Source organism: Anolis sagrei, chromosome X (assembly GCF_037176765.1).
Source record: "Anolis sagrei isolate rAnoSag1 chromosome X, rAnoSag1.mat, whole genome shotgun sequence".
Classification (NCBI taxonomy): Eukaryota; Metazoa; Chordata; class Lepidosauria; order Squamata; family Dactyloidae; genus Anolis; species Anolis sagrei.
This window is the reverse complement of record NC_090034.1, coordinates 12965044-12989034: the sequence shown is the minus strand read 5'-3', so window position 1 is coordinate 12989034 and position 23991 is coordinate 12965044. Positions and strand designations below refer to the sequence as shown.

The 23991-nt window shown below is 45.1% G+C and overlaps 1 protein-coding gene across 5 annotated transcripts in view; it reads left to right on the top strand.

Moving 5' to 3' along the window:
* The window catches only part of LOC132782099 (voltage-dependent T-type calcium channel subunit alpha-1H), a 229014-nt gene that overhangs the window by 140083 nt on the left and 64940 nt on the right, over nt 1–23991 (top strand). For all 5 annotated transcript variants that reach the window (XM_067473303.1, XM_067473305.1, XM_067473304.1 and 2 more), the window contains exons 8-11: nt 6064–6156; nt 8395–9145; nt 10807–11225; nt 21737–21888. In XM_067473303.1, coding sequence (XP_067329404.1) covers nt 6064–6156; nt 8395–9145; nt 10807–11225; nt 21737–21888 — 1415 coding nt within the window. The remainder of the gene's footprint in view (nt 1–6063; nt 6157–8394; nt 9146–10806; nt 11226–21736; nt 21889–23991) is intronic.

The following is a 23991-nucleotide window of genomic DNA, read 5'->3' as shown; positions in this document are numbered from 1 at the left end:
GAAGGAAGGAATGACAGAAGAAGAGGAAGGAAGGAAGGAAGGAAGGAAGGAGGAAATTGGGGAGTTAAAGCAGGAAGAAAATAAGAAGAGAAAAAAGGAAAGGAAGGAAGGAAGGAAGGAAGGAAGGAAGGAAGGAAGGAAGGAAGGGGGGAGATAAACAGGAAGGAAATAAGAGAAAGAAGGGAAGGAAGGAGAGAGGGAAGGAAGGAAGGACAGAAGAAGAGAAAGGAAGGAAGGAAGGAGAAAGGGAAGGAAGGAAGGAAGGAAGCAGAGAGGGAAGGAAGGAAGAACAGAAGAGGAAGGAAGGAAGGAAGGAAGAGGGAGGAAGAAAAGAAGGAAGAGAGAAGAAAAGGAAGGAAGAAGAAGAGTAATGAAGGAGGAAAGGAAGGAAGATGGAGGGAGGGAGGACAGCAAGGAACAAAAAGGGGAGGAAGGGGAGGAAGGAAAAACAGAAAAGAAAGAAAGGGAAGAGAAAAAACAAAAAGCAGAGAAAGAAAAGGGAAGAAAGGGAGGGAGGGAAGGAAGAGAGCAAGGAGAGGGAGGAGAAAAAGGAAGGAAGGACAGAAGAGAGAAGGAAAACAAAAAGGAAAGATAGGGAGGGAGGGAAGATAGACAGCCTGAAGAAGAAAAAGAAGAGAAAGAAAGTCAAGAGAAGAGAAGAGAAGAGAAGAGAAGAGAAGAGAAGAGAAGAGAAGAGAAGGAGAAGGAAGGAAGGAAGGAAGGAAGGAAGGAAGGAAGGAGAAGGAAGGAAGGAAGGAAGGAAGGAAGGAAGGAAGGAAGGAAGGAGAGAAGGAGAAGGAAGGAAGGAAGGAAGGAAGGAAGGAAGGAAGGAAGGAAGGAAGGAAGGAAGGAAGGAAGGAGAGATGGTAGAATTTTCTAGAGGGTGCTTGAATGTCGTTTGGAAGATGCTGCAATCCTGGTCACTCTAGCGGATTTTAACTGTCCCCTCAACTCTGACAACTAAATAAATAGTCCTGAACTGACTTTCCTTGCAAACCTTTGCTTTCTTTTGGAGAAAGAAAAGCTGGCCCTCAATTAGAGGCATGATTCTGAAAGGCTTGAAACCCAAGCCTTGTTTGTGGGTTTGTTTGTTTTATTTCCTGGAGAGACGGTGTCTATTGCATTTGCAAAAGGGACTCGGAAACTGTCGCTCGCGGCAGAAATTAGGAACGGACTTTGACTTTCTGGAGCTCATTAGCCAAGCCAACGTGCCCTGAAAAAAGGGCAACTAAAACGTGGGTGAAAAAGGCCCTCCGGGAATCATGACATATTTCTGGCTGATTTGAGTCTGTTCCTCTCTTGTTGGGATGACAACTTCCTAAATCCATGATGGTGCAGGGATGATGGGCGTTGTTGTCCCACCGCAGACCATTCCCCTGACCTGAACTCTTTCTCATCTGCCCCTGGGATGGCAATTGAGTTTGTCAGGCCCCACGGCTGAGCTTCGTCCATCTCCTTAATTGAATCCATGGGCTTTCCTCCCCTCCAGACACTCATTTTTTATTTGCTGCACAACTTTGTCTGGAATCGCTTACTTGGCGCAGCATCAAAGCCTCCCTGTCACCATTTTTGCTTCCACTGATTAAAACCATTGCATGTCAAGATCATAGCCTTGGAAGGGGTCCCCAAAGGTCATCCAGTCCAACCCACTTCAGCAATTCAAGAACATGGAACTCTCCCATTTTTTTATCTAAATATATATTAAAAAGGAGGGCACCGACAATCCTAAGTTTAGTGTCAAATCTCAGAGTGTTATGGCTGAAGGCTATGGGATCCTGAGAGCTGTAGTTCAGTGAGGCAGCCACACTCTTTGGCAGAGAAGGCTCAAGGCCTTGACAAACCTCAACTTATGATTCCATAGTATTAGCCAGAGTCCTTAAAGTGGTTGGTTCCAAACTGCATTAATTCTATAGTGGAGATGCACCTTACAACTAACCGATTGTGGCTCAATCTAAACACCAAGGCTCTCATAAACATACACACACACACACATATGAGACAGACATAAATGCATGTGTGTGTTTGTGTGTGTGTGTATATATGAGAAACAAAGATATATAGATATGTAAGATACACAAGTATAGATATAGACGATAGACAAATATATACCATATATGAGAAAGTCAGATAGATAGATATGAGAAACATATATGTGTGTGTATATAAGTAAATGTGTATGTATGTATATGTGTGTGTGTATGTGTGTATATACATACACCGTATATGAGACATATATGTAGATGAGACAAAGATTTATATAGATATATGAGATAGTTAGATAGACATGAGAAATGTGTGTATATGTATATATATGTATATATATGTATATATATATATATGAGAGAGAGAGATACAGATATATATGAGATATAAATATAAATGATATATATATACATACATACACATACATACGAGAGATAGATCATATGAGAAGTGTGTGCGTGTGTATGTATATATAATGTATATGTCTGTATGTATGTATATGAGAAATATATATATATATATGAGAAAAACATATATGAGATATAAACATAGATAAAACACAGATATCTACATGAGATAGTCAGATAGATATAAGAAAACATATGAGATATAAACGTAGATGAAACACAGTTATCTGTATAATATGAGATAGTCAGATAGATATAAGAAACCTGTGTGTGTATGTGTGCATGTGCTTATATGTATGCGCATATACACACACATACACACACAGGTGTCTTATATCTATCTGAGATAGTCAGATAGATTGTTATGATAAATGTATGTATGTATGTATGTATGTATGAGACAGATCTATATAAGACAGATATATCCACTATAAGTCGCCAAGTGCAATCTGTCCAAAGTCCCCTCTGTATTAGACTAAGCGACTCCCCAAAGGAGCCTGCAACTAGTTCCAACCACAAAACCTTTTACATACAGCGATGGATCTCTTCTTTCCACTTGTTGCCTGCCGTGAATACATTGCTTTCCAAGGCTGCTGGCCCCTGAAAGCAAATGCTCAGAAAATGCGGGGAGGGGATCCCATATGCCTCTGGGTCCCCCCCCCCTCTCCTTTTTCATCCCAAAGGAGCAAGACACCTGTTTGGGCAGCTGCTCTGCCTTTTCCAAGGCACCCTCCACGAGGCATTGGCTTCAGTGGAGTCCAAAGAGTGTCGCTTTCCGTGGCTGGAAAACTCCCTTCGCCACCTATGGCGAGCGCAGAACGCTTCTAGGTGACTTGTGTCACATGCATTGTTGTCTTGACTAAAATATTAGTTTTCTTTTGTGGCAACAGTCCTTAAATTACCCTCCAAGGGATCATATTCTTTGAAAACAGGGGCGTGGATTCAGTCTGGAGCTGATGCCTCCTTACAAGGGCATTGAAATTGTGAAAGGAATGCAATCCCAATGCTATGGGATCCTGGGAGTTGTAGGTTGGTGGGATATTTAAATATCATGGGAGCTGTAGTTGTCCAAAGTATGGGGCCTTCTTCTGGTGCATCTACAGTGCAGGATGAATGCAGCTTAGAATCATAGAATCAAAGAGTTGGAAGAGACCTCATGGGCCATCCAGTCCAACCCCATTCTGCCAAGAAGCAGGAATATTGCATTCAAATCACCCCTGACAGATGGCCATCCAGCCTCTGTTTAAAAGCTTCCAAAGAAGGAGCCTCCACCACACTCTGGGGCAGTGAGTTCCACTGTTGAACAGCTCTCACAGTCAGGAAGTTCTTCCTCGTGTTCAGATGGAATCTCCTCTCTTGTAGTTTGAAGCCATTGTTCCGCGTCCTAGTCTGCAAGGAAGCAGAAAATAAGCTTGCTCCCTCCTCCCTGTGGCTTCCTCTCACATAGTTATACATGGCTATCATATCTCCTCTCAGCCTTCTCTTCTTCAGGCTAAACATGCCCAGCTCCTTAAGCCGCTCCTCATAGGGCTTGTTCTCCAGACCTTTGATCATTTTAGTCGCCCTCCTCTGGACACATTCCAGCTTGTCAATATCTCTCTTGAATTGTGGTGCCCAGAATTGGACACAGTATTCCAGGTGTGGCACTGCTTTACCTGGCTTGGCTCAATGCAACAGGACCAGGGGGCTGAAGACCTTGGGAAACTACAACTCCCAGGATCTCATCACATTGAGCCAGGGCAATGAGAGCAATGTCAAACGGCATTTGTTCTCCAGTGAACCCAGTAGATGGATACACTTTGGCAAGTTGGGTATATTTTGGGCACCTCCAGCAGCCAAAAGTTTTCTCAGTGAGACACTTATTGCATTAATGAGAACGCCATTCGTATTTTTATTTCTTGACCACAGGATAGGCTTAGAGTCCCCTTGCCATTGACAGTGACATTCAGGACGAATGCAAGAATACAAATAGTGGCTGGAGTCCTCTATAAGTAACTACACTTTGGGTGCATCTACACCAGGCATGGGCAAACTTTCTAACTTGAGGGTCGGATGCTAGCACTCCCTGCTAAGAGGACTGGCTGCCAAGTGATGGATGGATGGAAGGAAGGAAGGAAGAGAAGGAGAAGAGAAAGAGAAAAGGAAGGAAGAATGAAAGGCAGGAAGGGAAAGATGGAAGGAGAAAGAGGGAGAAAGAAGGAGGGAAGGAAGAGAAAAGGAAAGAAAAGGGGAAGGAAGAATGAAAGGATGGAAGGGAAAGAAGGACGGGAGGGAGGGATGGAGGGATTGAGGGAGGAAAAAGAGAAGGAAAGAAGAAAGAGAGGAAGAGAAGGATAGATGGAAGGAAGGAAGAGTAGGATAAAAAAAAGAGAGAAGGAAGGAAAGACAAAAGGGAAGGAAGGAATGACGAAAGGGTAGAAGGGAATGGATTGAGGAGAAAGAGAGAAGGAAGGAAAGGAGAAAGGAAAGAGAGAAGGAAGGAAGGAAGGAAGGAAGGAAGGAAGGAAGGAAGGAGAAAGACGGGGAGAGGGAGGAAAAATGAAAGAGTAGAAGGAAATGGAGGGAGCAACAAAGGGGGGGAGGAAAGAGAGAATGAAGGAAAGACAAAAAGGAAGGAAGGAGAAAGAGGGAGAGAGGGAAGGAAGGACGAAAGGGTGGAAGGGAAGAAGAAAGGGGAAGGAAAGGAGGAAGGAAAGAGAGAAGGAAGGAAGGATAGGATGGTGAGAGAGAGGAGGGCCTGAGAAAAAAGCCCAAGGGGCCTCATCCAGCCCCTGGGCCTGGGTTTCTCCATACCTGATCTACACTGTTGGATGAATCCAGTTTGACACCACTTAAATGGCCATGGCTTAATACAACGAGATCCCAGGATATATAGTTTATGAGAACTGTCAGCTCCTCTGTTAAAGAGTGGCCTCTCTGGGCTCCTTCTTTTTGGACTAACATTCCCAGCATGCTGGCTAAGGGATGATGGGACTTGCAGTGAAAAAAACATTAGCCCTTTCTTCATTCTTTGGGAATTCTAGTTTGCCAGATTTTGGGGAAGAGACCTCACAATCAACACCATCTGAATGGTCTGGGCCCAATGCAGTGGATTCCCAGGAGCTGTAGTTCCCAAAGGCCACTATCCTTCTCTGGCCAAGAGTGCATACTACAAATCTCAGGATCCCATAGCCGTGAGCCACAACAGTTCAAGTGGTGTCAAACTGCATTCATTTGACAGTGTAAATGCACTCTTAGAAGCTCATTCTCATTTCGTGTATTAAAGTTGCATCGTTTTCCCTCCCTGCTACTCCTGTTAAATAGCCGAACAAGGAGGGAAATTGGCTTTAATTAAGTGGCAAAATCAAGCGGGGAAGTGGCGTTTTCCATCTCCTTTTTGCTACGGAACGAAGGAAACCAAGGACTTAATTAAGATCCCAGGAAACGAGCCGTTCAAAGGAAAATTAAACATTGCATATCAGTGTCCGTTCTTCCTGGTGAATGGGGAAGCTATGTTTTTAGAGACAACGATTTTCCTCCATTCGGGGGACTCTGGGAGTTGCAGTCCCCAAAGTCCCATTCTCAAACTTTGGAGTTTTCATGGGAAATGCTCTTGTAAGGTGGGAAGAGAAACCGGGACATTTGAACCCAATATTTCCCCCTGACCTTTCTCTCTTTTCTTCTTCCCTTGCAGGTCATAACCCTGGAAGGATGGGTTGACATCATGTATTATGTCATGGATGCGCACTCTTTTTACAATTTTATATATTTTATACTACTTATAATAGTAAGTATGGGACGGGAGAAGCTTTGAAGTTCATTACTAGCTATTTTAATTGGGGGAAATGGAGTTGTTGCAACAAAGGAGTTGCAGTCAGGCTGCATGCCATTTATAGTTTGTCATTGTTGCTGTCATTATGATATTTATTTGTTCCTTGAGGCCCAAAGCAGCTCACAACCTTAAAAACGACTCGATTCAACCAAAGAAGGCATGGTTTGCAAGATCACAACAGGGCAGGTCTTGGTTTTGCAGCTGATGTCTGGGGCATCTTTGGAGAACCCTGAAGTTTAGCTTTGACTGATGACTCAGAGATCTCAAAGATGCCCCTGAGCAAGTCGTGCAAACTCGTAGCTGCAAATTGGATAGTTAGCAACCAGATTGCTAACCATTTCCGAATTTCAATCTAACTGCGAATTGGATAATTACATGCAACCAGATTGCTAACCATTTCAGAATTTCAATCTAACTGCGAATTGGATAGTTAGATGCAACCAGATTGCTAACCATTTCCGAATTGCAATCTAGCTGCGAATTGGATAGTTAGAAGCAACCAGATTGCTAACCATTTCCGAATTGCAATCTAACTGCAAACTGGATAGTTAGATGCAACCAGATTGCTAACCATTTCTGAATTTCAATCTAGCTGCAAATTGGATAGTTAGATTCAACCAGATTGCTAACCGTTTCCAAATTGCCATCTAGCTGTGATTTGGATAGTTAGAAGCAACTAGATTGCTAACCGTTTCCGAATTGCCATCTAGCTGCGAACTGGATAGTTAGATGCAACCAGATTGCTAACCGTTTCCGAATTGCAATCTAACTGCAAATTGGATAGTTAGAAGCAACCAGATTGCTAACCGTTTCCGAATTGCAATCTAACTGCAAATTGGATAGTTAGAAGCAACCAGATTGCTAACCATTTCCGAATTGCAGTCTAGCTGCAAATTGGATACTTAGATGCAACCAGATTGCTAACTGTTTCCGAATTGCAATCTAGCTGCGAATTGGATAGTTAGAAGCAACCAGATTGCTAACCATTTCTGAATTGCAACCAATGCAACAAGGGAGTTGTGCATTCCCCGCAGCAATCTGGCTGAATCCAATCTCACATGTATAGCATTATTATTATTATTATTATTATTATTATTATTATTATTATGCCACACCTACCCTCACTTTGCAAGTCCTGAGCAGGGCTGTGGAATCCTGGGAGTTGTAGCTTTACAAGGTCTGTAGCCTTCTCTATACAGATAGCACCGTTGGCACACCAAACTATCCTTTCCAGGATGCCATTGCATGGAGCCATAAGGAGCGAAGGTAGTGCCGAATCACATTCATTCTGCAGTGTAGATGCACCCAGCGCCAATTTTGATGGATGGTTCATTTTATTTCAATCATTGCTCTGTGTATTTTAATATATGCATTTTGTAGAAATAGGATTTAATATGCATATTTTCTATAATTGTTATGTGTCTTTAGCTGTGTTGTAACCCTCCTCAAGCCATTAGGAGATGAGTAAGAAATAAAGTTGTTGTTGTTGTTGTTGTTGTTGTTGTTGTTGTTGTTGTGACCCTGTGAATGAGAAAATTCCAAAGATGTCCCAGGCTTCATCTACATGGAAGAATGGATGCAGTTTGACTGTACTTGAACTGCCATGGCTTTTAATGCTATGGAATTCTGGGAGTGGTAGTTTTATTAAGTCTTTATTCTTCTCTGTCAATGAATGCTTATAACCTAAGTAAACTTCAGTTTCCATGAGTCCACAGCATTTTTTGTGTGTGTCAGAAGCGACTGAGGAAACTGCAAGTTGCTTCTGGTGTGAGAGAATTGGCCATCTGCAAGTATGCTGCCCAGGGGGTACCAGATGTTTTACCATCCTGTGGGAGGCTTCTCTTATGTCTCCACTTGGGAAGCTGGAGCTGACAGATGGGAGCTCACCCTGCTCCCCAGATTGGAACCGCCGACCTTTCAGTCAACAGTCCTGCTAGCACAAGGGTTTGACCCATTGCACCACTGGGGGCTCCTAGTCCACAGCATTGAATTGTGGCAATTAAAGTGGTATCAAATTGTGTTGATTCTCCAGTGTAGATGCATCCCCAGACATCAGCTGCCTTCTTGCTCAGGTCTTGCAAAGCTGTGGCTTCCCTGATCAAATCCAACCCAGCTTTGGGCTCAACCAGATTGCTCCCAATTGTAAGTAATGTGGGTTTTTCATTCCCTCTCCCCCTTTCCATCTGTGCCCAGGTGGGTTCTTTCTTCATGATCAACTTGTGCCTGGTTGTGATAGCAACACAGTTTTCCGAAACGAAGCAGCGGGAGAACCAGCTCATGCAGGAGCAGCGGGCGCGCTACCTCTCCGACGACAGCACAATCGCCAGCTTCTCCGAGCCAGGAAGCTGCTATGACGAGCTCCTCAAATACCTCTGCCACATTTACCGGAAGGCCAAGCGCCGGACTTTGCGCCTCTACAACAACTGGCAGAGCAAGCGGCGGAAAAAGGTGGATCCTGATAGCAGCGGGGGGCAAGGGCCTCCACGGAAGAAGCGGGTCCCGTCCGTCCATCACCACCACCACCACCATCACCATTACCATCTCAGCAATGGCACTCGTGCCAATCCGGAGGCTGGGGATCTTGAACTCAGTGTGGTGAAGCCCAGCAGCCCATTGCCATCGCTGTCACCGCACTTCAGGAAGCCTCCAGATTCAGAGTCGGTGCGTAGCATCTATCATGCCGACTGTCACGTGGAAGATGCCCGGGTCAAATGCAAGTCTCCCAACATCCGGCTGAGCCATCACGGAGGCAACATGAACTACCCAACCATCCTACCTTCTCCCATCAGCAAGGAGAGCCTGGCTACCATCCCCAAAGGGAGGGCAGCTGGAGGAGGAGCAGGAGGAGGCAACGGCTGTGCCACACCACTGACCATGGTCAACAGCCCGGCCCACTTCAACATGGGTTCCTATGACAAGCTCCACCATTTGATTGGAGAACACGGTAAGGGGTTTGGGCATGTACGTCCAATGGAATAGAATTGGAAAAGAACCTATTTGGCCATGCTGAAAGATACCTTCCAAACATCTCAATTCCAGTCTTCTACTAGATGTGGAAGGGTCCCCAAAAGCCATCTAGTCAGATCCCCTTTTTTCCATGTAGAAAGGCACAACTCATAATAGATCTCCTTCCAACATTCATGGAAAGACTTCTGAAGATAGAGAGTTCACCAATTTCTGCTAGATTTGTGACTCCCAAGGGCCAGCTAGCCTGACCTTTATGGAAGAATCCTCAAAGGTGGAGAGTCCACCATCTTCCAGTCTTCTACTAGATGTGGAAGGGTCCCCAAGAGCCATCTAGTCCAATCCCCTTTTGCCATGCAGGAAGCACAATTCATGAAAGATCTCCTTCCAACATTTGTGGAAAGGTTTCCAAAGATCCACAACTTCTGCTAGATGTAGAAGGGACCCCAAGGGTCATCTAGTCTAATTCCATTTTAACATCCTGAAAGATACCCAAAGATGTGGAGTCCACCACTTTCCAAGACAGTCCTACGTTAGATGTGAAAGGGACCCCAAAGGCCATCTAGTCCAATTCCATTCTACCATTCTGGGGGACACCGCTCCAAAAGAAACCTATCTGATTTTTGTTGAAAGACCTCCAAAGATGGAGAGTCCACCACCTTCCAACTTTAATGTGGAAGGGGGCCCCCAAGGGCCATCTAGACCAAACCCTTTCTTCCATTCTGGGGGACACAGCTCCAAAAGAAACCTGTTTTTTGTTGAAAGACCTCCAAAGATGGAGAGTCCACCACCTTTCAGCCTTAATGTGGGTGGGACCTCAAGGACCATCTAGTCCAGTGGTTCTCAACCTGTGAGTCCTGAGCTGTTTTGGCCTTTAACTCCCAGAAATCCTAACAGCTGGCTGGAATTTCTGGGAGTTGTAGGCCAAAACACCTGGGAACCCACAGGTTGAGAACCACTGGTCTAGTCCAATTCAACTTGTGCTAAAAAATACCACCAAAGTCCTCATTTGAGATCCCCCATAACTACCCAGTTTTGGAATGAGGTCTTGGATAAGGAGGAATGATTACTTATCTCCTTACTTGAGGTCAAAAATGAGAGTACAGACAGTCACAAGATTACGAACAAGATAAGTTCTGTAGGTTTTTTCTTGAGTTTGTATGTAAGTCGGAGCAGGCACATTTTAAGTGTAACTCCAGCCAAAACTATATCTATATTAGCTTTGGGTAGCATAGGGAATGGTTAACACCCTTGTGGTGTTTGTTTTGCAGATTATGCTCCTGTTCAGAAGGCTTTCCTTCACTTTCTGGCTTTTGAAAAATGTGGCTTGTTGTAGAAACAAGGATTGGGGATAAAGCTTCAGTGGAGATACCTTTTCCCCATGATAATAACTCTTCCAGGAATGAATTTCCCTTCCAAGAAATAGATTTCTCTCATTTGTTGTTGTCTCATTCCTGTTCTTAACTATGAGTAGTTTGTAAGTCGGGTGTTTGTAACTTGGACACTGCCTGAAATGACATATGTGTTGCAAGGATGAAGACGGTTCAAGAATATGGAAAATCAAGAAAACAGGTGAAACATAATATGTGCAAGTGAACCACAGTTGCCCCATCCCTCTGACCCATCTCTGTCCCATTTCAGGTCTCTGCCGGACCTCGAGCCGGTTGTCCGGACTCAACGTCCCGTGCCCACTGCCCAGCCCTCAGTCCAACATGTCCAACTGTGAGCTCCAGAACTGCCCTTACTGTGCCCGCATCCTGGAAGATCCCGAGTTCGAGTGCAGTGAGTCAGAGAGCTGTGAATCCGAGGAGGACAACAACGGGGTTTACGAGTTCACGCAGGACGTCCGACGGGGAGACCAACGGGACCAGATCCAGCAGCAGCGGAACAAGAAGAAGAGGAAGAAGAAAGCACCCAAGGAGCAGAACAGAATCTGTCGGATCTGGAAGGCCTTTGGGGAGAAGCTGACACGGATTGTGGAGAGCAAGTACTTCAACCGGGGCATCATGATCGCCATCCTCATCAACACCCTGAGCATGGGCATTGAGTACCACGAACAAGTAGGTACCATGGATCTGCTCCAGATTGTATCCCAGACTATAATGTGGAGCTAGGCTTTAGCATTATTAATAAGAAAAGTAGGATCCAAGTCCTCGGAGAGCTCCTTCTGGGCTGAACTTGGTTTACCTTGGACAGCTCTTTTGGGATAGTCAGTTGGAGACCAAATTCAAGTCCTTCAACAGCTATCCCAGCCCTCTTTGTGCGCTCAGGACCTTGGAGAGCTCTTTTCCTAAACCTAACTGTGGAAACTTTAGTAGTTCCTTTAAAGTACCATGTCTCAACTTGGGGGTCAGGACCCCTGGGGGGGTCGCAAAGGGGTGTCAGAGGGGTCACCAAAGACCATAAAAAACCACAGTATTTTCTGTTGGTTGTGGGGGCTCTGTGTGGGAGGTTTGGCCCAATTCTATCATTGGTAGAGTTCAGAATGCGCTTTGATTGTAGGTGAACTATAAATCCCAGCAACTACAATTCCCAAATTTCAAAGTCTATTTTCTCCAAATTCCACTGGTGCTCACATTTGGGCATATTGAGTATTTGTGCCAAGTTTGGTCCAGATCCATCATTGTTTGAGTCCACAGTGTTCTCTGGATGTAGGTGAACTACAACTCCAAAACTCAAGGTCAATGCCCCCCAAACCCTTCCAATATTTTCTGTTGGTCATGGGAGTTCTATGTGCCAAGTTTGGTTCAATTCCATCCTTGGTGGAGTTCAGAATGCTCTTTGATTGCAGATGAACTATAAATCCCACCAACTACAACTCCCAAATGAAAATATCAAACCCTCCTTTGCATCAAATTTGGTCCAATGAATGAAAATATATCCTGCATATCCGATATTTACATTACGATGCCTAACAGTAGTAAAATTACATTTATGAAGTAGTAACGAAAATATTTTATGGTTGGGGGTCACCACAACATGAGGAACTGTATTAAGGGGTCACAGCCTTAAGAAGGTTGACAACCACTGGTGTAGATGCACTCTATGACCATCAAGCCTTGAGATGGGACTCAAAAGTTTCCTATCGTCTTTGCAAATAGAGGAACTGCATTAAGGGGTCACAGCATTAAGAAGGTTGACAACCACTGGTGTAGACGCACCCTATGATGCACCCTATGAAGTAGTAAAGAAAATATTTTATGGTTGGGGGTCACCACAACATGAGGAACTGTATTAAGGGGTCACGGCCTTAAGAAGGTTGACAACTACTGGTGTAGACGCACCCTGTGGCCATCAATCCTTAAGATGGGACTCAAAAGTTTCCTATCGTCTTTGCAAATAGAGGAACTTCATTAAGGGGTCGCGGCATTAGGAAGGTTGAGAACCACTGCTTTAAAGTCTGGAATAAAAGCCAAAGTGGATGAATCCCTCCTTTGACATGGACACTAATCGTTTTTCCTGCTCCTCTCTTTGCATCAACACTAACATCTCCCTGATTCATCCAAATATCCTTGAAAAACCCAACGTCCCTTTTCCCGCTCATGCCTAGGCCGTCTGGAGTGTGGCTATTGTTTTCTTGGAGACCCCCAAAGGACACAAATGTCCTTTCTCCTCATTCCCTTTCTCCCTTTATGAGGCAGGCTCTGTCCTTCCTGCAAAAGGCATCGGCCGAAAGGGACATTTCCTCAAACCCGACTCGTTCTTAATGAGCTGCATGAAGCCCTGAACTCTTTGTTCTGTTGCCTGACTCCAGAACCGTGGAGTGGGCATTTTCCGGAGCGCCGCTCCACAAAAGTCTATTAATGGCGATGAGTAATGGCATGACAGATGAGAGCCCCTCGACAGGCATAAAGCCTCAGCATCCATTCATTTGGATTAAATCTCTCCAGCGCTTGGAGACCACAGTTGAAGCCCTAGTGATCTTGGACTGAAACCAGTACAAACAAACAATGATTCAACTTTATGTATAACAGCCAAAGTATGTGTACATGTTTGTTTGTTGGTTGGTTTGTACCACGAAGACTCTTTCATGGCATCATGGATCTAAACCAAAGGTGGCACATATCGTCTTCACTATTCAACTTAAATAATTGGGGGGTTTTGGTTCCAAAATCTGTCCCACATTTAAAATGGCAGTAAACTGGCCTCTACGTCCGTATGCAGTTCTCAGATGCAGCCACAAGAGGGGGCAGATAAGAGCCCCTTGTGTTAGTTGTAGTATTATAAGTTTCATGTAAGTTAGTATCGATATCAGGCATGGGCAAACTTGGGCCCTCCAGGTGTTTTGGATTTCAACTCCCACAATTCCTAACAGCCAGTAGGCTGTTAGGAATTGTTCGAGTTGAAGTCCAAAACACCTGGAGGGCTCAAGTTTGCCCATGCCTGATATAGATAGTTGTTCTTCATTCGTTCAGTCGTCTCCGACTCCTCGTGACCTCATGGACCAACCCACGCCAGAGCTCCCCGTCGACCGTCACCACCCCCAGCTCCCTCAAGGTCAGTCCAGCCGCTTCAAGGATGCCATCCATCCATCTTGCCCTTGGTCGGCCCCTCTTCCTTTTACCTTCCACTTTCCCCAGCATAATTGTCTTCTCTAGGCTTTGCTGTCTCCTCATGATGTGGCCAAAGGACTTCAACTTTGTCTCTAGTCTCCTTCCCTCCAATGAGCAGCCGGGCTTTATTTCCTGGAGGATGGACTGGTTGGATCTTCTCGCAGTCCAAGGCACTCTCAGAACTTTTGATATAGATAGTAGTTTTATATAAAACTAAAAATACTACATCTAACACAACTAAATTTAAGACAATCACATTAACATCAAACACACATATTAAGACACACAATTACTGGAACTATTCTGTGAACTTCACATTTATTGTCTGACCATTTTCAGTGTTTTACTCCTTCTTTTCTTCCTCCCTTTGGAGAACACTTTGAATTACACTCCTCTAGTTGGGTTGCTGTGAGTTTTCCAGGCTGTATTATTTATTTATTTATTATTTACAACATTTCTACCCCGCCCTTCTCAACCCCCGAGGGGGGACTCAGAGCGGCTAACACTGGCAACAATTCAATGCCACAATATCACAGTAAACAACAATATAAAACCATAAATACACAATAAATTAAAACAATAGCATTAGTTATACAATAGCCGTTTCCATTATTATTACAATCATGTGGTCCAGTTCAGTGTCCAAAGTGCCGTTATGCCTGCTAGCCAAAGGCCTGGTTCCACAACCACGATTTCAGTTCTTTTCTAAAGGAAAGAAGGGAGGACACCGATCAAATCTCACTGGGGAGCGAGTTCCACAAGTGGGGGGTCACCACCGAGAAGGCCCTGTCCCTCGTCCCCACCAAACGTGTTTTTCGAGGCTGGCGGGACCAAGAGCAGGGCCTCCTCGGTGGATCTTAAACTACAGGCGGAATGTAGAGGGAGATACATTTGGACAAGTACACTGGGCCGGAGCCGTATAGGGCTTTATATGGCCATGTTCCAGAAGCATTCTCCCTTGACGTTTCACCCACCTCTATGGCAGGCATCCTCAGAGGTTGTGAGGTCTGTTGGAAACTAGGCAAGTGGAGTTTGTATACCTGTGGAATAATGTCCTGGGTGGGAGAAAGAACTCTTGTCTGCTTGAGGCAAGTGTGAATGTTGCAATTGGCCACCTTGGTTAGCATTGAATTGCCTTGCAGCTTCAAAGACTGTCTGATTCCTGTGAGAATCCTTTGTTGGGAGGCAGGAAGCAGCCAGGCTTTGAAGATGCAAGGCCATTCAATGCTAATCAAGGTGGCCAATTGCAACATTCACATTTGTCTCAAGCAGAGAAGAGTTCTTTCTTCCACCCAGGACATTATTCCACAGGTATATAAACCCCACTTGCCTAGTTTCCAACAGGCTTCACAAACTCTGAGGATACCTGCCATAGATGTGGGCAAAATGTCAGGAGAGAATGCTTCTGGGACATGATCATACAGCTTGGAAAACTCACATCAACCCACTGATTCTGGCCATGAAAGCCTTTGATGACACTCCTCTGGTTCATGAACCCAATAGCTGGAGTTCACCTCCACTTTTGCTGTCGGAAAAAAAGTAAACAAGTCCCAATCTCACTGAAAGTTGGGATCCATTTCTGCAATGGAGACAAATCCCTGCTCTTTGGATGGAGAGACCAGAAGTAGGGATTCAATCTTAGAATCATAGAATCGTAGAGTTGGAAGGGATCTCGGGTCATCCAGTCCAACTCCATTCTGCCAAGAAGGAGGAAAATTGCCTTGAAAGCACCCGTGACAGATGGCCATCCAACCTCTATTTAAAACCCTCCAAAGAAGGAGCCTCCACCACACTTAGGGGCAGAGAGTTCCACTGCTGAACAGTCAGAAAGTTCTTCCTAATGTTCAGGTGGAATCTCCTTTCCTGTAGTTTGAAGGCATTCTTCCATTGCGTCCTAGTCTCCAGGGCAGCAGAAAGGAAGCTTGCTCCCTCCTCCCTATGACATCTTCCCCTCACATATCTTAGAATCATAAAATCATAGAATCAAAGAGTTGGAAGAGACCTCATGGGCCATCCAGTCCAACCCCCTGCCAAGAAGCAGGAATATTGCATTCAAAGCACCCCTGACAGATGGCCATTCAGCCTCTGTTTAAAAGCTTCCAAAGAAGGAGCCTCCACCACACTCCGGGGCAGAGAGTTCCACGGCTGAACGGCTCTCACAGTCAGGAAGTTCTTCCTAATGTTCAGATGGAATCTCCTCTCTTGTAGTTTGAAGCCATTGTTCCATTGCGTCCTAGTCTCCAGGGAAGCAGAAAACAAGCTTGCTCTTCTTCTTCTTTTGAAATCCACAATTGGAACCCCCTTCTTTTTCCCTCCATAATCCATACATCATTGCTAATAAAGAGGGGAAATGCCTTATATAAAGTAAAAGTCCACATTTTTAGGCTCCAGCCTTTGGAGTAAGTCCTCAATTGCTGTCTTAAAAGGCTTTTTGCCTCAGGGACCGTTTTGCTCTCATGATTCATCCCTTCCCTCTGCTTTCTCTCCATCGACCGGGTCAGGTATAATCCATCCAATGGCTCTCTGTTTCCAAAGGTAAAAGATGGCCTTCCGTCTCCGCATTTTTCAGGTTCTTGGGGTGAGGGGGGCGGACGAGGAATTGCCGCTACTGATCTAATCTTGCCTGGCATTTATGCCCCTTGAAATGAGATGCCGTTTTGCAGTAAGATGCTGAGAAGTACATAGATATCTCTCAGAGACAGCAGGGTGTCCCCAAAAGGACCGGCTATTAAGGCCTGACATTAAGAGGAAGGGAATGCTAACGAATAGAAGAGGAGATGAGGACATCCATTTTGGCGGTGGGATGGAGCCACGGCTTTCTTAGGATGCTTACTTAAGGTGGAGACCTCAGGAAAAGTAAACGTTTTCCTTGACATTAAGTCTAGTCATGTCTGACTCTGGGGGTGGTGCTCATGTCCATTTCTAAGCCAAAGAGCCAGCATTGTCCATAGACACCTCCAAGGTCATGTGGCTGGCATGACTGCATTGAGCGCTATTACCTTCCCACTGGAGTGGTACCTATTGATCTACTCACATTTGCATGTTTTCGAACTGCTAAGATGGCAGAAGCTGGGACTAACAAGGAGCTCACCCTGCTCCCTGGATTCGTACTGCCGACCTTTTGCTCAGCAAGTTCAGCAGCTCAGCAGTTTAACCTGCTGCACTACCGGGGGCTCCTTAGAGACCTCAAGCCTGAACTGAATGGCTATTGCTTTCCTCTAGGGTTGAGAAAGGATCTATACATCTATGCATCCTCTCTTTGAGTTTATTTGGAGGAGGTTTTCCATGTCCGTCCCTTGAGGCTGAGAGAGTGTGACATACCCAAAGTCACCCAACTTTGGTGCTAAACTTTCAGACAAATGATTCAGACACTGGTTCTCCAGAACCTTATTCCAACATTCAAAACCACTACACCACACTGTCGACATTCTAGTGATGCTGTCCTGATTTTTAAAACGCAGGCAACAACAACAACAACACGAGGCTTATCTGGAAAGTAAGGTTACAAGGCATGTAGCTCTTGCAGGGAATTTTCCCCGGTGAAGTTGGCCTTACTGCCACATAGCGGGAAACCAGCGGAAGCAAATGAGCAGTGCCAGTCGTCAGTTGCTCATCCGCTGGTGTTGTTGTGAAGGTCAGAGATGAGTGTCTTCATTCTGTTTCCCTTCTGTTTGTCTCCTTTGTGACAATGTGCATCCACGCACCGCTCATGCAATGGCAAATTTTCTCAGGTGAACTTGTTATCACTGCCGTGTAGCAGGAAGCCAGCAGAAGTGAACGAGCAGTGCCAGTCGTCAGTTGCTCATCCACTAGTGTTGTTGTGAAGGTCAGAGATGAGTGTCCTCATTCCATTTCCCTTCTGTTTGTCTCCTTTATGACAATGTGCATCCACACACCGCTCATGCAATGACAAATCTTCTCAGGTGAACTTGTTATCACTACCATGTAGCAGGAAGCCAACGGAAGTGAACGAGCAGTGCCAGTCGTCAGTTGCTCATCCACTGATGTTGTTGTGAAGGTCAGAGATGAGTGTCCTCATTCCGTTTCCCTTCTGTTTGTCTCCTTCATGACAATGTGCATCCGCACACCACCCATGCAATGGCAAATTTTCTTGGGTCAAATTGGTATCACTGGCATGTAGCAGGAAGCCAACGGAAGTGAATGAGCAGTGCCAGTTGTCAGTAGCTCATCAACTGGAGTTGTGGTGAAGATTCGAGATGAGCGTCCTCATTTCTTTTCCCTCCAAGTGCAAAGTTCACATTGTAATATGGGGGACAATGCATGGCTCGAGAGCAGTACATGTGAAAAGGATCTTGGCGTCCTCGTGGACAACAAGTTAAACATGAGTCAACAATGTAATGTGGCGGCAAAAAAAGCCAATGGGATTTTGGCCTGAGTCAATAGGAGCATAGTGTCTAGATCTAGGGAAGTCATGCTTCCCCTCTATTCCGCTTTGGTTAGACCACACCTGGAATATTGTGTCCAATTCTGGGCACCACAATTCAAGAGAGATATTGACAAGCTGGAATGTGTCCAGAGGAGAGTGACTAAAATGATCAAGGGTCTGGAGAACAAGCCCTATGAGGAGCGGCTTAAGGAGCTGGGCATGTTTAGCCTGAAGAAGAGAAGGCTGAGAGGAGATATGATAGCCATGTATAAATATGTGAGAGGAAGCCACAGGGAGGAGGGAGCAAGCTTGTTTTCTGCTTCCCTGGAGACTAGGACACAATGGATCAATGGCTTCAAACTACAAGAGAGGAGATTCCATCTGAACATGAGGAAGTACTTCCTGACTGTGAGAGCCGTTCAGCAGTGGAACTCTCTGCCCCGGAGTGTGGTGGAGGCTTCTTCTTTGGAAGCTTTTAAACAGAGGCTGGATGGCCATCTGTCAGGGGTGCTTTGAATGCAATATTCCTGCTTCTTGGCAGAATGGGGTTGGACTGGATGGCCCATGAGGTCTCTATGATTCTATGATTCTACCTAAATGCTAAGGGCATAAACACCACTGCAATTCATCGCAAAATCATTTCAATTTATTGAGAGGATGTAATGTCAAGGCAGCATGTGACAAGATGGGTACGGAATATATTGTGATACCATGAAGAAACTTCGCAGAGCTATCCGAATCTAACATCATGGGATGCTGACAGTGGGAGTCTGTCTCCTTCATGACAATGCACATCCACACACCGCTCATGCAACACAAGAGTTGTTGACTTCATTGGGTTGGGATGTTTTAAGACACCCTCTCACAGCCCCGATCACACACCCTGTGATTATCATCTGTTCACTAAATTGAAGGAACACCTGGGTGGAAAACATTTTTCCAATGATGACAAGGTGAAAGTCGAAGTGATGAACTGGATAAAAAAGGCAAAAGGAAACTTCTTTGTCACAGGCACCAAAACCCGTCCCAAGGATGACAAAATGTATTGAACTAAATGGTGATTATATGGGGAAAATAATGTCATACCTATGCTACAATCCATGAAAGTTTTATTAAAATATATTCATTCTTTGCATTTCAATTTTTTTTGTAACCTTACTTTTTGGATAACCCTTGAATTGGCCAGGTTTGATCATTCAAAGTTTTCCATGATTTTCTTCTGAGGCCGAGAGACTCCAACGTGCCCAAAGAGACCGATTCGGTTTCCATGGCCAAGCAAGGATTCAAACCCTGGTCTCTGGAATCATAATCTAGTATGTCCAAGTAGAGTCCATCTTAGAGTTATCTTATCCTAAAGTTTCATCTGAAAGTGTGATCGGAGGCGGCTTGCCTTTGCCTTCCTCTGAGGCTGAGATAATGTGACTCAAAGCTTTCCAAAGGGAAGTGATTCAAACTTCTCTAGCACTCTCCTAGCAAACTTTCTGGTTGTGACCCTGGATATGAAATTGCAGAATCAAAATATATCCTTGTTACATGCCTCCCAACCACACACACACACACACAGTTTTGTTTGTTTTTTTGCAAAATGCAATACTTAAAACAAGTCTGCTTTTCTTAATTAGCATTTGAAAATGAATGCGTCTCCTCCCTCCGATCGATCCAAGCGCTTTCAATCCCTGCGACCGTGAAGTGAAGTGGAATGCTAATCCTACCTGAGCCGCTCATTTTTTTAATCGCCCGGACTCTCTGTGTGTATGGATAGATGGAAGGAACGAGGGAGGGATGTTTGTGTGTCTCTGTTGCTTAAATAAATGGTTTCCATCCACCGATTACTGACTTAGGGATGTGTAAGCCCTGGGAATCTAATAGGGGAGCCAGTAATCCACTGGTTAAACAGATTAGTCCGGGAAGAGAAGGGATTGTGTAACTCTCCCGAGGAAAGCAATAGGCTTAATCCATGCCATGGTCCTCGGCCTGCATCCGCTCCAGCATCACCAATGGGCCTTGGATGATGATTATGATGATGAGAGTTATTCTCTCTAGGCACTTTCCTGGTCCTCCAGCACACTTTTGTCCTATTCTTCTGCCTGGCCTTGAATATAGAGTTGTGCTGGAGGACCTAGCCATGCTAGAGAGGATTTGTAGCTTCTTACAGAATGGGGTTGGACTAGATGGCCTTTGGGGTCCCTTGCAACTCTATGGAGCTAAGATTGCACAATTCAATGGTGGTGAACTCTCTTTCACGGGTTTAAAGGCCATTTTTCAGGAGTTCTTTAGTTGTGCTTTGCTGCCTAGCAGAATGGGACTGGGCTAGATGACCTCTGGGAGCCCTTCCAATGGCATTAGGATTGTGCAATTGGATGATCATGTACTCTACACTCCTTCTTTGGAGGTTGGAAGGCCATCCTTTGGGGGTGTTTTAGTTGTGCCTTGCCTCCTGGCAGAATGGGGCTGGACTAGATGACCTCTGGGAGCCCTTCCAATGGCATTAGGATTGTGCAATTGGATGATCATGTACTTTACGCTCTTTCTTTGGAGGTGGGAAGGCCATATTTCGGGGGTGTTTTAGTTGTAATTTGCTGCCTGGCAGAATGGGTCTGGACTAGATGACCTCTGGTGGGCCCTTCCAATTCTGTGACATTATGACTATACAATTGGATGGTGATGTACACTATACTCCTTTAGTGGTTGGAAGGCCATCTTTTGGGAGTGCTTTAGATGTGCCTTGCTGCCTGGCATAAAGGGGCTGGACTAGATGACCTCTAGGGACCTCTTCCAATTCTATGGCACTATAATTGTACAATTGGATGGTGATGTACACTACAGTCCTTCTTTGGAGATTGGAAGGCCATCTTTCAGGAGTGCTTTAGTTGTGCCTTGCTGGCTGCCAGAATGGGGCTGGACTTAATGATCACCGGGGGTCCCTTCCTATTCTATGGCACTTACAGTTGGAGTACACTAAACTTCTTCTTTGGAGGTTGGAAGGCTATATTTTGGGAGTGTTTTAGTTGTCCTCACTGCCTGGCAGAATGGGGCTGGACTAGATGACCTTTGACCCTTTCCAAATCTACAGCACTGTGATTGTACAATTGGATGCTGAAGTACACTACACTCCTTCTTTAGAGGTTGGAAGGCCATATTTTGGGAGTGTTTTAGTTGTGCCTTGCTGCCTGGAAGAATGGGTCTGGACTAGATGACCTCTGGGGTCCCCTTCCAATTCTATGGCATTATGACTATACAATTGGATGGTGATGTACACTACAGTCCTTCTTTGGAGACTGAAAGGCCATCTTTCAGGAGTGCTTTAGTTGTGCCTTGCTGGCTGGCAGAATGGGGCTGGACTAAATGACCACTGGAGGTCCCCTCCTATTCTATGGCACTTACAATTGGATGGTGTTGTACACTACACTCCTTCTTTGGAGGTTGGAAGGCCATCTTTCGGGAGTGCTTTAGTTATGCAGAATGGAGCTGAACTAGAAGACCACTGGGGATCCCTTCTAAGTCATTGATTCTGTAAGTGTAGCATGGTTCCATGCGATGGAAGGGGATCCCATTTGGGTGACATTTAGGGTTCCCTCTACAGCATTTAACATCCCAACTTGGGTCTTTTCCCTTTCCTCCTTTCCCACAGCCAGAGGAGCTGACCAATGCCTTGGAGATCAGCAACATCGTCTTCACCAGCATGTTTGCCCTGGAGATGGTCCTCAAGCTCCTGGCTTTCGGCCTCTGGGGGTACATTAAGAACCCCTACAACATTTTCGATGGCATCATTGTCGTCATCAGGTACCTTTTGCATGGGTTTGGGGGTCTTAAATTGACAGAGATTGGATTCGCTCCTATCTCTAGTCCAAACTTCAAGGGTATTCAACCCTTCACATAAGATCTAGGAATCATTTGAAGTTTGGATAGAATCTGACATGGCACACCATTAGGCCATTAGGATTATATACCGTACTTCCTCTCAAAGGTCTTCTGGGGCAGGAATATCTAGTGTCAGCAAGGGCAACACAAAGTTAGGGATCCCAGAGAGACAAAGATTGTAAATATATGAATCAGAGAAGGAGGAGCTTGCTCCCATCATGTCTGAGACTGCCTTTGGAGTCTCAAAGCCATCTTTGAAGACCCTTAAATAGAAGTTGGTTGGACATTAGCTGGTTCTTCCTGCATGACTGAATGGGGTTGGACTAGATGGCCTTTGAGATCCCTTCCAACATACTGCCTTAAAGGCTAGTGGGCTCTTTACCAGAGGTTGGATGGGCATCTTTTGAGAGAGCTTTTGTTTTGTCTTCCTGCATGGCCAAATGATGTAGGACTAGATGGCCTCTGGGGGTCCCTTCCCATTCTTGCAGATTATGATTGGTTTTGGAGGATTGTGGACTTTCTATCTTTGGAGTTCCTCAAAATGATGTCAGATGGGCATCTTTTAGGAGAGCTCTCATTGGAGCAGAATGGGATAGGACTTGATGGCCTTTGAAGATCCCTTCCAACTCTAGCAGAATATGAAATTTCTTGGAAAGTGATAGACTATCCTTCTTTGGAGGTCCTTAAAGAGTGGTCAGATGGACATCTTTCAAAAGTGCCTTCCTGCATAGTAGAAAGAGGTTGGACTTGATGGCCCTTGGGTGTCCCTTCCATGTTTAGTATAAGACTGCCTTGGAGAGTGATACTCTCTTTCTTTGGAGTCCTTAAATAGAGGTCAGGTGGACATCTTTCAAGAGTGTCTTCCTGCATAGCTGAATGGGGTTGGACTAGATGACCCTTTGGGTACCTGCAACACCTAGTACAGAACTGCCTTGAAGAGTGATGGACTATCTTTGGAGTTTGGATGGACATCTTACAAGGGTGTCTTCCTGCCCAGCAGAAAGAGGTTGGACTAGATGACCCTTGGAGGTCCCTTGTACAGTTAATATAAAACTACATCAGAGAATGACAGGCTCTCCTTCTCTGAAGATCCTTAAACAGAGTTTGATGACTTTCAACGGTGTCTTCCAGCCCAGCAGAACTGGGCTGGACTAGATGGCCCTTGGGAGTTCATTCCACATTTAGTATAAGACTGCCTTGGGGAATGATACTCTCTTTCTTTGGAGGTCCTTAAATAGAGGCCAGGTGGACATCTTTAAAGAGTGTCTTCCTGCATAGCCAAATGGGGTTGCACTAGATGACCCTTGGGGTACCTGCAACACATAGTATAGTATTACCTTGAAAAGTGATAGACGATCTTTGGAGGTCCTTAAAGAGTGGTCTTCTTCTTTGGAGGTCCTTAAAGAGTGGTCAGATTAACATCTTTCAGAAATGTCCATCTGCATAGTAAAATGGGGTTGGAATAGATGGCCCTTGGGGATCCCTTCCACATTTAGTATAAGACTTCCTTGGAGAGAGACAGGATCTTCTTCTTTGGAGGTTCTTAAAGAATGGTCAGTTGGACATCTTTCAGAAATGTCTTCCTGCATAGTAGAATGGGGTAGGACTAGATGACCCTTGTATATTCCTTTCATATTTAGTCTAAGGGCCCTTCCACACAGCCCTATATCCCAGAATATCAAGGCAGAAAATCCCACATTATCTGAGTTTGGACTCAGATAACCCAGTTCAAAGTAGATATTGTGGGATTTTCTGCCTTGATATTCTGGGATATCACTCTTCAACTGCCTTGAAGAGTGATAGACTCTTTCTTTGGAGATACTTAAACAGGGGTCAGAGGTATATCTTTCAAGAGTGTCTTCCTGCCCAGCAGAATGGGCCTGGACTAGATTGCACTTGGGGGTCCCTTACACATTTAGGATAAGACTGCCTTGGAGAGTGATAGGTTCTCCATCATTGGAGGTCCTTAAACAGAGGTGGACATCTTTCAAGGGTGTCTTCCTGCCTAGCAGAATGGGGTTGGAC